At 55.8% G+C, this 15764-nt stretch overlaps 1 protein-coding gene across 6 annotated transcripts in view; it reads right to left on the bottom strand.

The window, feature by feature from the left end:
- The window catches only part of MYO7A (myosin VIIA), a 111646-nt gene that overhangs the window by 18497 nt on the left and 77385 nt on the right, over positions 1 to 15764 (bottom strand). For 2 of the 6 annotated variants that reach the window (XM_042233290.2, XM_042233289.2), the window contains exons 32-43: positions 13785 to 13955; positions 11255 to 11372; positions 10396 to 10522; positions 9027 to 9289; positions 7954 to 8144; positions 7132 to 7256; positions 6296 to 6453; positions 5231 to 5384; positions 3743 to 3898; positions 3122 to 3227; positions 1288 to 1401; positions 114 to 201 (exon numbers count right to left, since the gene is read on the bottom strand). In XM_042233290.2, coding sequence (XP_042089224.1) covers positions 114 to 201; positions 1288 to 1401; positions 3122 to 3227; positions 3743 to 3898; positions 5231 to 5384; positions 6296 to 6453; positions 7132 to 7256; positions 7954 to 8144; positions 9027 to 9289; positions 10396 to 10522; positions 11255 to 11372; positions 13785 to 13955 — 1771 coding nt within the window. The remainder of the gene's footprint in view (positions 1 to 113; positions 202 to 1287; positions 1402 to 3121; positions 3228 to 3742; positions 3899 to 5230; positions 5385 to 6295; positions 6454 to 7131; positions 7257 to 7953; positions 8145 to 9026; positions 9290 to 10395; positions 10523 to 11254; positions 11373 to 13784; positions 13956 to 15764) is intronic. The other 4 variants (XM_027979568.3, XM_060399501.1, XM_042233291.2 and 1 more) reach the window with 3 other exon arrangements.

The following is a 15764-nucleotide window of genomic DNA, read 5'->3' as shown; positions in this document are numbered from 1 at the left end:
CCTAGAGGAAGCCCCAGCCTGGGGCCCCACCCACATGGGCCTCAAGTGTGGCACTCAGCCAGCACCTGCCAGCCCCTGACCTCAGACAATCCCAGGACTGAGCCTCACGTTACCATCCCTGACAGGCCGGGCTTTCTTTATCCAGTCCGTCAGGTGTCGTACAAAGTCGAAGAAGAAGTCATTCTCAGGGACGCTGATAACCTAGGGACACGGTCGTTCTAGTCCACTCATTTTAATTTGAGCAATACTGAGTCCTCTGATTTTCCCACCCAAGGCCTCCCCGACAACCCCTTCTCCAGAAAGATTCCTGCTTGCAGCCAGGGTGGGTGTCTGTGGATCAGCCCCATTTGCCCCAGTTTTGCCTGCTGAGTGTCTGGCCAGTGACAGTGACTCCACTCATTCAGCAAAGAGTCACTGATCACTGCCCTAGGACCCTGGGGAAAGAAGGCTGAGATGGGGGCCCGTCCCTGCTTTGGACGTTCTCTGGCATCCATTTCCTGAGCCACCCGCAGACACCTGCCCAGGTCTAGTACCTCACTCAATCACTTCGGGGGTCACAGTGTCCGGTACAGGGTCAGACTAGTGAGGGGTCAGACTAGTGAGGAGACAGACATGAATTCACACAGAACTTTGGGTGAGCAACAAGAGGAAGCGCCTGACCTGTGCAAGGGTCAGGGAAGCCCCCAAGGGAAGGGCTTTAAAGCTGGACCTTTGTCCCCCCATATTTATGTCCATGGGAGTCAATGAGGGGTGGAGGCAGGGCCCTGTGCTTCAGAGCCACGCCTACCTGGATCTGAGTCCCTGCTGTGTGATCTGGGATAAGTTACTTAACCTTTCTGAGCCCAGGGACTTGTGATCTATTAGTGGGGATAGTCACCCTCTCTCTTCAAGGGCTTTTTCAGAAGTGAGCTGACAGCCTGGCAGCTGAGGGACCAGTCAAATCAAATCTGGAAAGTACATGTGTCGGGGGGCAGGGTGAGGAGCCTAGTGTGTCCAGAACACAGAGTGCCATGTGGCTCCCAAGAGAGCTGTAGCCAGGCTGTGCAATGGCTCAGAGGAGAGAGATATAGGGACAGCAGCTACATGGAAGGGGCCACTGCAGGGATGTAAGGAGGAGGCAGAATCAGAGGCCGTGTGCAAGAGTGCCTCTTCCTCTCTTGCCCCATCCTTCCCTTCTGTCTCTCTCCCTACCCGCACTGTTCCATACGCTCCCAGAGACCCAGCAAATTTCCCAGTAGACAGCCCAACAGCAGGTAGATTAGCAACCAATGACCACCCATGACCCACCTTATCTGCAATTTTGACAAAAAGGCTGAATCCCTCGGAGGACTTGAGGAGCAGCCGGCCAGCGATGTTCTGGCAGAAGTCCTTGGCCTTGGTGCTAGACTCCACCTCGAAGGCCTGGTGCAGAAAGGCAATTGCTTGGCTCTGGCAGGGCCTCTTGCACCCCTAATGGCTGGGCCTCAGATAGAGCCCCTTCCCATTCAAAACACCCTCCTTCTGAGGGGGCTTCCCCAGAGCGCAGCACAATGCTTAGGTATACAAACTACTATGTATAAAATAAACAAGCTACAAGGATATACTGTACAACACAGGGAATATAGCCAATATTTTATAACAACTTCAAATGAAATACAACCTTGAAAAACTGTGATTCATGGGCTCCCCTGGTAGCTCAATGGTAAAGAATCTGCCTGCCAATGCAGAAGGCACGGGTTCAAACCCTGATCCAGGAAGATCCCACATGCCTCAGAGCAACAAAGCCTGTGAGCCACAGCTAGTGAGCCTGTGCTCTAGAGCCCAGGAACCACAAATGCCGAAGGCTGTGTCCCGAGAGCCTGTGCTCCGCACCAAGAGAAGCCACCACAGTGAGAATACTCCGTGCTGCAACAAGGAGCAACCCCCGCTCGCCGCAACTAGAGACAAGTCTGCGCAGCAACCAAGACCAAGCACAGCCAAAATAATAAAATCATCTTTAAAATGGTGAATCACTGTGTTGTACAGCTGACACTCATAATATTGTACATGAACTGTACTTCCATTAAAAATAAATTTTAGAAACAAGTAAGAGCACCTTCTGTCTGGATCTTCCCAGATAGTGCCCTTCCCAACCCCCCAGGCAGTTCCAAGCCTTGGCCTCCAGGGTCCTGAGTGTGGCTGTACAAGCATGAGTGTCGGCGGAGGCCAAGGAAGCGCAGAAGAGACAGGGGCGGCGGGGGGGGGGGGGGGGGGGGGGGGGGGGGGGGGGGGGGGGCAGGCGGTGGAAGAAGAGAGACTGAAGGAGGGAGAAAACAAACTCCAGAAAGGTGAGCGTCATGAGGGAGGAAGCAGCCCAGACGGGCTGAGAGGGATAGGCGAGTCCGGGGAGGTTCAGAAGGAGGAGGGTGGTTTGTGGGTCAGGGAGGATGTTCCATGTAACCTACCACCGGGGACAGGAGAGGATTTTAGCAAGATTTTCTGTCCTTGTGTCTAGAATCCTATAATAGTATTTCTGAGTCTCTAGTCTCTAGACAAGTTTTTAAGCTGCTTTTCAAACCAAAAGTTTCAATGTTGGCCTTGTTTATGTGAATGAGATGCTGTGCTGGGATGGGGAAGGGGGTGCAGATCAGAAGTCAGCCTGACCAAATGGGTGTGACAAGAAGACGAATAAGACCTCTGCCCAGGGGACCAAGGTAGAGGGGACTCACAAGTCAAGTGAAAAGGAGGGAAGGGGTCTGCAGGAGAGTGGACTGAGGATAACAGGGGAGGTCTGGGGCTGTGGAGCAGGCAGGCCTGTGCCCAGGAACAGAATGGGCACCGGGGAGATGACATCAACACAGCTCAACTCGGAGGGAGAAAGACAGAGCTCAACTCGGAGGCAGAAAGCACGTTTCTGCAAGACAGAGACTCCTCACAGAAAGGGAGGGATGACCTTGTCAAGGAAGTTAATCCAGTTAGTGGGAGGCTAGACCAGGAACGCAAGGGCTCCTGACCCAAGGAGTCTATGGCCCTAACTCCACAGAAGGCCACGAGAATGGGGGCAAAGATAGGGGTGGTAGGGGAGAGGCATCAGGGCCGCCCCAGGTCCCCAAGGGAGCCAGGTCCTTCAGGTCCCACAGACGACGAAGCCAGAGCCCCTTACCTCGTCAGTGTCGTCAGGAAAGTAGACCTTGTGGAAAATCTGGGTGGTTTTGTGCTGGATGGCTTCCACCTCCACCAGGTGCGGGGGGTACTTCCGGGATCCATTTCTGAAAACCAGGTCGGGGGGGAGGGGCCAAGTCAGGAGGCAGCCGTGGGAAGCAGAGAACAGAGGGAACTTCGGAGTCAGGCAAACCGCAGTCCTAATCCCTGTCCACCACTTCCTACCAGGCGACAGTCACAAACTCAAGCCTTTTGTTCCTCGTCTGTAAAACGAGATGATAATGGTGCCCACCAATAGGGATGCAGAGGGGACCGAACGAAGCAAAGGGTGCAAGTGAGCTTCGCAGAGTATGCAGTGCAACCCAGGTGTCTGCCTCCCCAACAGACTTGACAGAAAACAGCTTTCTGAGCAACCAGATTCTCAAGCTGTCCAGAATGGTACTAGGCACTGCAACCTTTGTCTACAGGGCACTGGGGGACCCCAAAGATGAGTCCCAACCACTGATGGTGAGGTCATGACCTCAGCATCGCCAAGGGACTTGTCTCCCTAGCCCATGTGGCCAGAAGCACATCCCAGTGCCCATACTGCCTGCTGCCCCCTATCCCTTGCAGACGGCCATACCTCAGGGCTTTCTGGAGTCGCTGCAGGCAGTCGATGGCGAGCGGGCAGTGCTTGCGGGACTGCAGGAAGCGCTGCACGTGGGGCAGGAGGATGTTGCTGGGTGGGAAGAGCCCTGTGCACAACCAGAGCAGCTCCCAGCCCCGCTCCTCACTGTACCTGCGGGAAGAGGCTTGGTGTCCAGCAGGGCTCCTCACCAGGGCAGCACATGCCTGCCCTCACCCCCACCCCTCTCTGAGACCAACATGGACCCACCCACTCGACAGATCCAAATAGTGATACTCAAAGTGGGGTCGACCAACCTACCCCAGGCCACACACTTCCTTGTCACTCAGAGGTAAAGTGCTTGTACCAAAATGAAAATCAGTATGTAACCAAGCACTCTGGTTCAGTTAATTTTTTGTTTTTGTTTTTTTTTTAAGCAAGACTTTCCTATGAAGGAAGCAGTATGTGGTTTATTCTAGCAGGAGCTTTTTAACTCATCTGTTACTTGAAGCAGGAGACAGAGGTTCGATCCCTGGGTCAGGAAGATCCCCTGAAGGAGGAAAATGGCAACCCACTCCAGTATTCTTGCCTGGAGAATTCCATGGACAGAGGAGCCTGGTGCACTATGGTTCAGGGGGTTGCAAAGTCAGACACAACTGAGCAGCTGAGCACAATGAGCATGATTACTTGAGTAGCACTGAGTTAGACCAGCCCCAGAGCTCCCTCAGGCACTCCTCTGAACTCCTTGGGCTTGGAAAGACGGAAGCTTGGAGGGCTTCCAGAAGGAGGTGGCATCTGATCCAGGCTTTGAAGGATGAGGCAAATTCTAATATGCAGAGGATATGAAAGGTTTTCTTGGCTGTGGCATGTACAAAAGTTTAGCTGTGTGAAAAGATCTGACATGGTCCAGTGGTGGATTTGTGTAAGAGATGGAGAGAGTGACAAGGCTGGGGAGGGAGTTGGAGGCCTAGGAATAAGGGGAGAGGGTGGGGCTTGCCTCTGGCTCTGAGATGAGCATGTGCATGACTCCCCCTCCTGCCACGGTCTGGGCCATCAGGGAGGAGGTGACACCCTCTGGGGTCCAACACCCCCAGCCGATGAGAATTTATAGCCGGAGCTTCTAACAGACAGCCTGCTCAGCCTGAGTGAGGGATGGGACAACTGCTCAGGAGAGGCACCCGCAGGCAGACAGCAGCACCTGGGCTGGAGACAGGTGTCCAGAGGAGGGCGTCCAGGCAGTGGGCAGCGGGAAATGAGGAGCAGCTGGGGCTGTTCAACTTGCAGAAGGATAGACTCCGAGGGCACAGCCACCACCTTTGGTTCTTGACCCTCCTCCATGGACCTTGAGGGAGAGCCCCGAGGACACCTTCCTGCTCCAAGTGAAGGATGAAGGCTCCCAGGCAGAGCTGCTGCTGCCTCGGCAGGGAGTGAGCTCCCTGTCTTACCTTCAGCTGTTAGCCCCAGGGGTGGGGGCCTGCCCCTCACCCTCCCACCACCCCGGCTAACCTGATGTGGTTGTCAGTCAGCTGCTTCAGGATCTGCACATACACCTCGTCCTTGAGGGGCTCAGCCTTCAGGGCTCCCTCGAAGATCTGGTCGGTGAGCTCATTGACTGAGCGCATCCTCTTGGACGGGTAGTCGCCCATGTACTTGAGCACAGGTGGGGAGCCGTCAAGGAAGGCCGTGGCCAATCAGGGAGCACTGGCCCGCGAGGCAGGTGGCCACTCTCTCCAACAGGGGCTGCCCCTCCCTGACCCTGTGGCCCTGGCCTCAGGCTGCTCACCCAGCAGATGGGCATAGTGTGCCAACACTGCTCTGCATGCCTGCTGCCTACCCTCTTTCCCCAGCTCCTCTGGCCACCCTGCTCCAGGCCCCAGCCTCACAACAAGAATCCTTAGAGCAACCAGAACCAACTTTCCAAATCCCAGATCCAACTGTACCACTCCCCTTGGCCGCAGGATACAATCCGAGCTTCTTAACAGGCCTGGGGAACCTTTCATCCATCGGCCCAGGCCTTTGAATTCCCTTCTTGAACTCTACGCTCTAATCTGTGCCCTTGAAACAGCCAGGCTCTGTTTTTTCAGGGCCTTTATGCATGCTTCTCCCTCTGTCAGGAACCTTCTTCACCCATCTCCCCTTGGATGGGCCCAGGCGGGTCTCCAGCCTAGATGTCATTTCCTCCAGGAAGCCCTCCCTGCTCTCCAAGGCCAGGTCAGGCCACTGTGCTGTTGGGCCCCATCACAGCACTGACCCTGACCAGCATGTCTCCCCTCTCAATTACGGGCACCATGAGGCCAGAGTCTGCTCACCCCTGTGTCTCCATGCCTGGCCCAGCACACGGCACAGTTTAAATCTATCAACCAAATGACAGGATGTGAGGAGACAGTGGACGGGGCAGCCCCCAGCACCCTGGTGAGGGAGTCACCCCAGGCCCCAACAGGGCTCCTCGGAAGGAAGTAGGTGACAAAAACCCTAGAGGCCCAGCCTGGTCCCACCTTCCCCTGGGGGACCCCTCCCCGTGGCCCCTGCCTGCCCTCCATGTCACCCCCAACCCTCTGTGGATGCGGATATCAATGAAGGCCATGCAGGCTTCCTGCGAGAGCTCCTCGCTGCCCAGGATCTTCTTGAGCAGGGCCTGCTTGAGCGGCTCCCGCGTGTGGCTCCACAGCCGGTCCTTGCCGCGGGCCTTGGACACCATGACGCGGCTCAATGTGTGCTTGGGTGGGGGCCTGAGGAGCACAGACAGTCGGCACTGACGGCCAGGTTATAACTCCAGCCCCATCCCACCCCATGCAGGAGGCTGAGCATAGGGAACCGGCCCTGCGCTTCCCTGCTGTCCCCTGTGACCTGGGATGACTCACCAGCTCTGCCCCAGCCTTACCTTCTCAGCTGACAAATGGAGACACTAAGGCTGACCCCAGCCAGCCCTGCCTACCTCCCCAGCCTGCTCGCCCTGGCTTCTGTCTGCTCCTTCTGCTCAGGCCATGGCACGCACTGCCCGTGGCACTCCTCCACCCGGCAGCCCAGACACCACTTCCCCCAGGAAGCCTCCTCTCCATCTCCACCCCTACCCAGCATCTCCATCACAACACCAGGCACTCAAGACAACAGCTGCCTGGTTTCACGCCTGCCTCCCCACCAGGACCGTGAGTCCATGAGGCAAGAACAGGCTCGCATCCTGAGTGCCCAGGACTCCACCTAGGGCGGCACAGTCACAGGATCTTAAAGGAAGGAAGGATAAGATGACACGACATGAGAAGGGTCACGTCGATAGACTGAAACTGCCCTCTGGCTCCCTCTGACCTGGGCCCTTCTCATAGATGGGGGCTCCACAAAGTGACCCCGCTACGCAGGCCGGAGAGTAGCAGAAGCCTGTAGTTCCTCGCCTGTCTCCCTTTCCCCATCACCTGAAGTAGTCGTAGGAAAACTCCTCCAGCGTGTAGGGCTTGGCGCGCACCTCGGGCTCTGCTGTTCGCAGCTGCAGGAGTCGGATAACGTCCTGCCTCTGGTCGGGGGTCATGGTGACCAGGGCCTAGAGACCAAGAGACAGGAGCTGAAGTCAGCTCTCCAGCTAGGGGCCCTGGATCAACATGGTAAAGCCCAGAGCCTTCTTGACTGGGGCTGGGGTAGGCTGCCTTCATGGGGGTGGGCCCTGGGCCTGTCTGACCCAGGAGCTCCTTTCCTTCTGGGGAACCTATGACATTACCACTGCCTCCACCATGCTGGGCTTAAGAACCTTCCATCAGTGCCCTGTCTGAACAAGGTGGGGTCATCAGAAAGCCTAGAGAAGGCAGAGGACACCGTGAGAGAAGTGGCTCAGGAACCACCTGGAAAGCTGGGTTCCGAGTCCTCAGTGTTGGCTGGGGGTATGGGAGGGGGATTCCAGAGGAGCCAGGGCCTACCTTCCCAGCTCTGACCTCACTGCCTTTTTAGACAGTGCAAGCCCCATCCCCATCCTCCCATCCCCTAGGCCACTCTCCTCTGATCCCCAAGCCAGGGCAGGTCCTCATCTGAAGCAGTTTCTAGGCTCTTCTCCACCTGGTACCAGTTTAATAGTTGCCCCAACTCTTAAGTTTGTGGTCCCATGAGACCCCTGGATCATCTTCACAGAAGCTGCACAGCATGAATCTACAGTAATCCCCCACTCTTATTTTATGATGTGGGAATAAGACAAGGAGGGACCAGAGGAGCCTCCCATCCATCTACTATCCCCCAGCCAGGCCACATACCACAATCTCCCTCGGTGGCATAGTGACAGTAGGCATGACATAAACGCAGTCAGTGGGGAAGTCCCCACGCTGCTTGGTCCTCTCGTTGATGCCGCTGGCCCAGCCCGAGTTCATCACCTGTTCGCCCGTGTCGTGGTCCAGGATGAGGAGGTCCCCCTTGGCGAAGCTGAGGAAGCCGGACTCCTCGCCGGCTGGAAGGCAGAGATGGGCGGGGCCGCACGGGTATCAGGGGAGGGGCAGAGAGGTCAGAGGTGGGTTGGAACACCTTTATTTGGGTTGATGATCTATAAGCCTCTCCTCCCACTGGAACAACCCCCCGCACAGACACAGTCATTGGTCGAAAGCCTTCCGTGGCTCCTCACTGTCCTAAAAGAAATTCCTCGACAGGCTCACAAGGCCTATTGCTAGGACTGTCTTCCTGACTTCCTCTGGCTCCGCCTTCTTGCCCCTTCCCCCTTCCCTTGCCCATTTCAGCCAAACCGATCTATCTGCAGTTTCCAGCCTCCAACCAGTGCTCTCCAGCCTCTGCTCTGTGACCTTCTCTGCCCCAAACATTCTGCTCACACAAACGTCCCTCCTGAACCCCAGGCTGCATGGGGGCCACCCCCCTACCCAGGTTCCCATAGCCTCTGAGCTTCCCAGGTCACTGCTCTGTTACAGGGACTGTCACGGTCTGCTCCCACCCCCTCCCCGCGATGGCAGGGCTGGGGTTCTTCTCTTTCTCGAGCTCTGCCTAGGACCTCAAAGGCCTATGGACCAGGGATACACGGTTTATAGTTGCTAATGCTGTCATCACTTGAAGATGGTATTTGGGGAACGCTGAGGAGGAACCCCTGATCTCATGTGGAGAAGGTGGCAGGTGATAAGTATTTAGGATCAGGGGGAGGAAGGTTTCCCACAGGGCACAGATCAAAGACACAGAGGTGAGCTGTTGGTCCATTAGGCCCAGCAGGTGTCTGGGGAAGGCAGAGTAATAGGCACTCGAGATCTTGAACATCAGGCCAAGGCCAGGGCATGCGATCTACCTAACACCCTGACCTGGGAACCAGCAGCTGGTGCCAGGAGCCACTCACCAGGGTTGGGGTTGTCCTGCAGGGCCACTACATACTTAGACCTCTTGCGGAGCCCCTCCAGGAAGGTGACCACCAGGTCACGGATGTCCTCAGCATTGCTGGAGGTGAAGGTGTACTCATCCCCCTTGATGGTGGCCAGCGTGAAGCTGGGAGCCGCCAGCTTCGCTCCCCTGCAGGACCAACACGGAGAACAGGGCCCCGTCGGGGTCAGTCCGGCACAGCCCAGGTCAGAGCAGCCCAGTGAGAGCAAGACACGGCACTCCCTAAAGGAGACCAAGGCCAGCCCAGTCAGGAGTGGCCTGGCCAGAGAGAGGCTGGCCCGGCCAGGGTGACAAAGGGCCCCGGGAGCCACGGCTCAGCCTGAGTCAGCCACAGCTGGGCCAGAGTCATGCATGGTCTGGGGAGGCCTGCCTGGGGAGCTCACTTCCCTTTTGTTGTCTAATTTCTACTCACCCTTTAGGGCTCAGCCTAGATACCATTTCCTCCAGGAAGCCCTTTAGGGCTCAGCCTAGATACCATTTCCTCCAGGAAGCCCTCCCACAGACCTCAGCACACTGGTCCCTACTTGAAAAATGGCTTATTTGATGTCCATCTCCCCTCTCAACTGCAGCTACAAGAGAACAAGGATTATCTTGGCACCACTGCATCCCAGGTGCTCAGTCAGAGCTGGACATGACCCAACTCTGGTCCACACTGGACACAGCTCAGAGACACTCCTACAAGCCCTGGATGGGGGGGAGGCACTGCATGGACAAACCCATTGCAGGACCCACTCCCAACGCTGCTCCCATATGCACCGTGCTTCTCTGTTTACAAAGACTCCCATCAACTGTGGCATTTATTCCTCACCACTGTTACTCTGTTATTGCAGGAAAGTTAAGACCGCCATTTGAGAGATGAGGACATGGAGGTGAAGCCCACTCAGGCCCCCAGATGTCAGGCCAGCTCTTTTTGCACATGCTCGACCGTCCCTGACTGTTCTAACCACCCAAGTCCATCTCAGCACAACCAGGAATGTGCCATGAAGACCCACCCCCGACCCTATTGGGAGGAAGGTGCCGGGGGTCTGCAGGGCACAGCACATGCTCTCAATCACGTGCGAGCAGAACAGGCCACTGCCTGTCTCTGCATCTTGGTGATGTCCTCTGTGAGGTGGGGGCTTCCCTCCAAGGCCCCCATGACCTGCAGGAAAGACCTCGGGGCCCTCTCCTCCCCGCTCTGTCTGACTGTGTCTCCATCTGCCCGCTTCACTTCAGAAAGTGTTGAATCAGGACCCCGCGTTTGAGTCCCACCCCTGCCACTGGCCTTTGTGCAGCTCCAGACAAGTCCCCACCCTGCACTAAAGCGGGGTGTGAGGGGCTAGACTGACCTACTGCTGGACACAGCCATGATCTCGGGGAAGGACAGCTCCAGAAGCACCTGCTCCTGCTCATCCACGAAGTAGACACCTGTCCAGTTGACCGCCACAATGACGTCGTTCTTGGGGAGGTTGGGGCCTGGGGCAGAGACAGGGGCACTGAGAGGGCGCCAGCCCAGTCCCAGGCCCAGCCCTTCCCAATCCTCATAACCACCATGGAAATGGCCAGCGCGGGGTATACTGATGTCCATTTTACAGATGGGAAAACTGAGACTTAGAGAACACAACTTCCCCACAAGCCAAAACCCCAGGTGTGGTGGGAAGAGAGTGCTGGATTAAGGAACTGGGTTTACTGTCCCTACCATGGGTCTGTGCGACTTGGGACAAGGCCCTGAGAGCAGTGTGGTAGGATATGGAGGGAGGAGGGTCACACTAACTGAGCCCCAAGGGTTCCCTCCAACCTGATATTTGTGGTTCTGCAAAGCCAGCGCCAGCACAGGGCCTGGTATGGAGCAGGTGCCTGATGCTGACGCCCAAGGATGACTAAGCAAATGGCCCGTGTGGGTTTGTGAAGGCTGCATCCACTCTCAACTTCATGGGGTCGGCCACCCTATTCTGTACACAGTAGGTGTTTTATTGATCACAATACTCAGTTGTTCCACCCAGTGTGTGGCTGAGCACCTACCAAGTGCCACAGAGCCCTACTGGACTGCAGAGAGGGAGGACCCACTCAGTGCACAGACCTGGGGACCAAGTGGCCACACGAGCAGAAGGCTGGCTGATCGGGGAGTCTGGTCCCGGCCACTCCCCTCCCCTGGCTATGAGCTGGAGCCCTCGAGGGAGGGACGGGAGGCAGGAAGGCTGGGGGTACCTGAGAACTTGTAGGCTTCATAAAACCTGGAGAAGAGCAAGGGCCACTTGAAGCGGGCATAGTTGACCACATCTTCTTTGACCTTCTGAGCATCAGTTCTCCTCTGGGCATAAATCCCCTGGAGGCACACAGACAAGGACAGGGGAGAAAAGACATGGCACAAGCTCTGTCCCTGTCCCCAAAGCCAGAAGTGGGCCCTGGACCACTATGTCCTTGTATGCACCACGGCCTCACCTCACCCCACCAGCCCACAGCGACCCCATCACTCTGTCTTCCTCCGATTCCACCAAGAGCAGTGAGCCCTTGAGACACAAGGGCAGCGGGCAGGAGAGATGTTTGGGGAACAAGAACATGAGTGGCTAAGGATGGGGGAGCGGTGCCAGACATGACCAAGAAGAGGGAGTGGGAAACAGGTGGGCAGGAGCCAGGTCATACGGAACTGTGGGTGAGGCCACCCAACACTGTGAGGCTGGGCATTTAGTGGAAACTGACAGGTGAACCTGAGAGTTAGGAAGACAGCAGCGTGGAGAATGGTTGGAGCCTGAAGGGGGCAAGCAGCTGGGGGACAATCTGACACTTCCACAAGAAATGAATGCACCAATGTTTTATTGTCTGAAAATATCCTGCTGCATTTTAACAAGAACTTGGTGGGACTGAAGTAGGACTGAAGTGATCAGAATGAACTTACGGTTTTTATCACCTACAAATACAAGCACGGATAAAGACACGTGTGTCAACACCTAAGCGGTTGCATTTCCATGCACTAAGAGGGCCCAGAAGTGGTGCCATCCCAGGATGGCAGGACTTCCCAGGTGGTCCAGGGGTTAAGAATACACCTTGCAATGCAGGGGATTTAGGTTCGATCCCTAGTCAGGAAACTAAGATCCCACATGCCGCTGAGCAACTAAGCCTACGAGCCATGACTGCTGAGCCTGTGTGCTTTGGAGCCCATGCACCACAACCAGAGAGTCCATGCGCTGCAAGGCAAGACCCACATGACGTAACCAAGATCCCACACGTTGCAACTAAGACCTGATGCAACCAAATAAGAAAAAAGAAAAGAAAACCAGGAGTTGTGAGCATTCAGGAACAAGCGGCTCAGTGCCTCAAACCTGAGCTAATCTCCAATAGCCCAGAAAAAATAGTGGGTATGTGTGCTGGGAAAGTCACAGCAGAAGTGGGACAGTGTTAACAACTGGTGAATCTGGGTGACGTGTATACTGTACACAGCAGGTCTATTTTTTTTTTAACCTGCAACTTTCTCATAAGCTTGAAATTATCTCAAAATAAAATATGTTTGCCCCTCTGACCCTAATAATCACACCAATTCACATCTATCCACCATACCAGGGGTCTGGCCCAGGGCTCTGGACCACGCAGGCCAGGACACCACCATCCAGCAGAGACCCAGTGAGCTCAGTCATGGGCTCTGGGAGGGCAGAGAGCACACCTGTTTTGCCCACAGCTGAGCCTCCAGGGTCTGCTGCGGTGCCCAACATATGACAAGCACCCCAAACGAAAGGAATTCATGAACAGTGGCACCCAACCCAGAACAGGCCACGTGTCACATGCACCTTGGTGGTGGACACTGAGGACCCGGGGAAGGCAGAAGAGCCGAGGTGGGGACGGAGGCTGGAGCTGCTGGGGTCTTCAGCAGCTGACCAAGAGTGAGGGGTGAGGGAGAGGAGGTTGCCAATGTCAGAGAGAGAGGCAGAGAGGGGAGGAGAACATGCATCTCTTCTGGGAGCGCTGAGGACAGGAAGGTCCTTGGGGGTGAGCCAAGCCTAGAAGCAGAGGGGGTGCTGGGAGCATTCAGGTACAGGTGATACAGGTGGAGACCTGTGGGCAGCTCACCAGGGAAGGCAGAGCTCAGGGGGAGATACATGGAGCTCCCGGGTTAGGAAAGAGGCCGCATGGGGAAGGGGATGAGACACACTGATCTTGGAGCCTTGACAGCTTGTGTGCAAAGATGATTCCGGTCTTCTACAACCAGGGCCTGGAGATTGGGGGGTGGCCTATGGGTCCCCTCCAGCAGCCAGAGTCCCCCCACCCCACCAGGCCCCCCCTGCCCTACTTGGGGTGGGTCTGTTAGTTTAGAACAGAGCTACTCAGGGCTGGTTATGGGCCTGGGGCCTCAAATAAGAGGCAGAGGAAGGCCTGTACCTCAAATTCCCCAGGCAGGAAGTTGGGCCAGAGCTCTTCCAGGGAGAAAGGAGGTGCACCTCCTAGAAGCTTCTGTAATGTGCAACCACCCTCCTGACCCACAGGGCCAGTAAGAGCACAGGACTGGATTTCATCCATCTGTGTCCCTCGTGTCCAGCCCAAAGTAGAGGGCACAAAACACCAGTGAACCGATGTGCACAGTGGAGAAAGGCCACTGGGAGCCAGGAAGTCAAGGTGCCGTCTTGTCCCCTCAGTCCCATGGACAGACAGATGTCGGGTAAGAGCTGTGACCCCTTTGATTTCTCAGGTCCCTACCCCTCATCCAGGTCACCATAAAGCCCTCCCTTCGAAACCCCAGCCCTCTGACCTTCTTGTGGGCCGCGATGGCCAGCTGGGCCCACTTCTCCAGCGTCCTCAGGGGCGTGATCTCGCGGTCAGGGATGTAGGTGGGCACGAGGTTCAGCAGGCGCTCCAGGATCATCTCGGAGCCATAGTCCACAAAGTACTGCTGGGAGGCCAGTTCAGCCAGGTCATCCTCCTAGGGAGGCGGAGAGCTCATCAAAACAAGCTCTGGGAAGCTGTTTCAGGCCACCAAGCCTCCTGTACTTTCAGACCCAGCCCTGGGGACTCTGTGCTCTGCCTGACTCACCAGGAGCTCCCGTCTGCTTGCTGGAACCATGAGCAGCCCAAGCGCAGGGTCCCCCTTGCCTGCTCCTGGATCCCCCTCTCAGCACCAGCACAGAGCTGGACTATATCCCGGGGCACATGAGCTGACCCAGAGGGACCAGCCAGCCCATCGGTACTGGGTCAGCCACTACATTCTCAGCCTGGTGAGAAGGGCCTGCCCTGGAGAATAGGAGGCCTGGGTATGAGACTGTCAGAAGTAGGTGGATGTATCACCGTGACTACCTCCATCACCACCACGACACTACCTGGGGATAGTCAAGGTACTGAGCAACCACTGGGCTATACAGCAGAGGCTGCAGAGTGCCAGGTGGGCACTAAGCATTTGCCCCTTTTCTGCCTAAGCCTGGTGCATGGCAGCCCCAGAGATGCCTGCCTGGGGCTCCCTTGGGCTCTGGAAGCAGGAGCCATAGAGAAAGACTCTTGGGCACCTTGAAAACAGTAGTTTTCCAACCAGCTTAAAGTATTTCAAAATTTTAGCAACTGATATGGCTATACTAATAAATTCTACTTGAATATCAGTTCACCATGGAGAAGGAAATGGCAACCCACTCCAGTACCTTTGCCCGGAAAATCCCATGGATGGAGGAGCCAGTAGGCTACAGTCCGTGAGGTCGCAAAGAGTCGGACACAACTGAGCGACTTCACTCACTCACTTATCAGTTCACCAACACCAAAACCACCATTATTATCCCCACCACCATCCTTACCACCATCATCATCACTGCCCTTACCATCACCTACGCCATCACTACCTCCACCATTGCTGCCTCTGCCGCCAACACTTCCCTTCGTTTCCATCCTCATTCCTCCATCTAATCACTCAGCAGAACCATAAATGTCATAAAACCATCAAAAACAAAGCGCCCATGTCAATCCTGTCCTCAGAGCCCCCGGAGCATTTGGCTTTGAAGGCCACCTGGGCTTAATTGCAGGAATTTTACAGGACTGGGAGAAACAGAGACTCCAGTCTCAGAGGGTGCAAACAAGGTTTCACATGCACGTGGACCCAGGGCCAAGTAGCAGCTCCATAGGAGCCTGCAGGTCTTGGAGGGTCTCCTGGGGAGGTAGCGAGGACAACCATGGCTCACTGTGAGGACAAGTACGCTTGTAGGGGAGGGATTGGGTATTCTTTGGCATAGAGTTGTCCTGGAGGCCACCATTTTGACATCAAGATGTGGCCCCACTCAACAGCTGAAGGCGCCAATGCTGTGATGCACCAGGCCGAACAACCAAAAGGACAGGAACACAGCCCCATTCCATCAGCAGACAGCAGCTTAAAGTCTTCCTGAGCCCACAGCCATCTCTTAAATACCCCCCTTGACACAGCCTTGCCCACCAGAGGGACAAGATCCAGCTCTGGCCACCAGTGAGCAGGCACCAGTCCTTCACACCAGGAGGCCTGCACAAGCCTCTTAGACTAGCCCTGTCCACCAGAGGGCAGACACCAAAAGCAAGAGGAACTATAATCCTGCAGCCTGTGGGGCTGCAAACACAGAAAGACAAATTGAGACAGCAGAAGACTATGTTCCAGATAAAGGAACAGGATAAAACACAGAAGAGCAACTAAGTGAAGGGGGGACAGACAACCTACCTGAAAAAGAATTCAGAGTAATGACGGTAAAGATGCTCGAAGATCTCAGAAAAAGAATGAAGGCACAGA

This window comes from Ovis aries, chromosome 15 (genome assembly GCF_016772045.2).
Source record: "Ovis aries strain OAR_USU_Benz2616 breed Rambouillet chromosome 15, ARS-UI_Ramb_v3.0, whole genome shotgun sequence".
Taxonomy (NCBI): Eukaryota; Metazoa; Chordata; class Mammalia; order Artiodactyla; family Bovidae; genus Ovis; species Ovis aries.
Note: the sequence above shows the minus strand (reverse complement) of the source record. Positions and strands in the feature narration are given on the sequence as shown.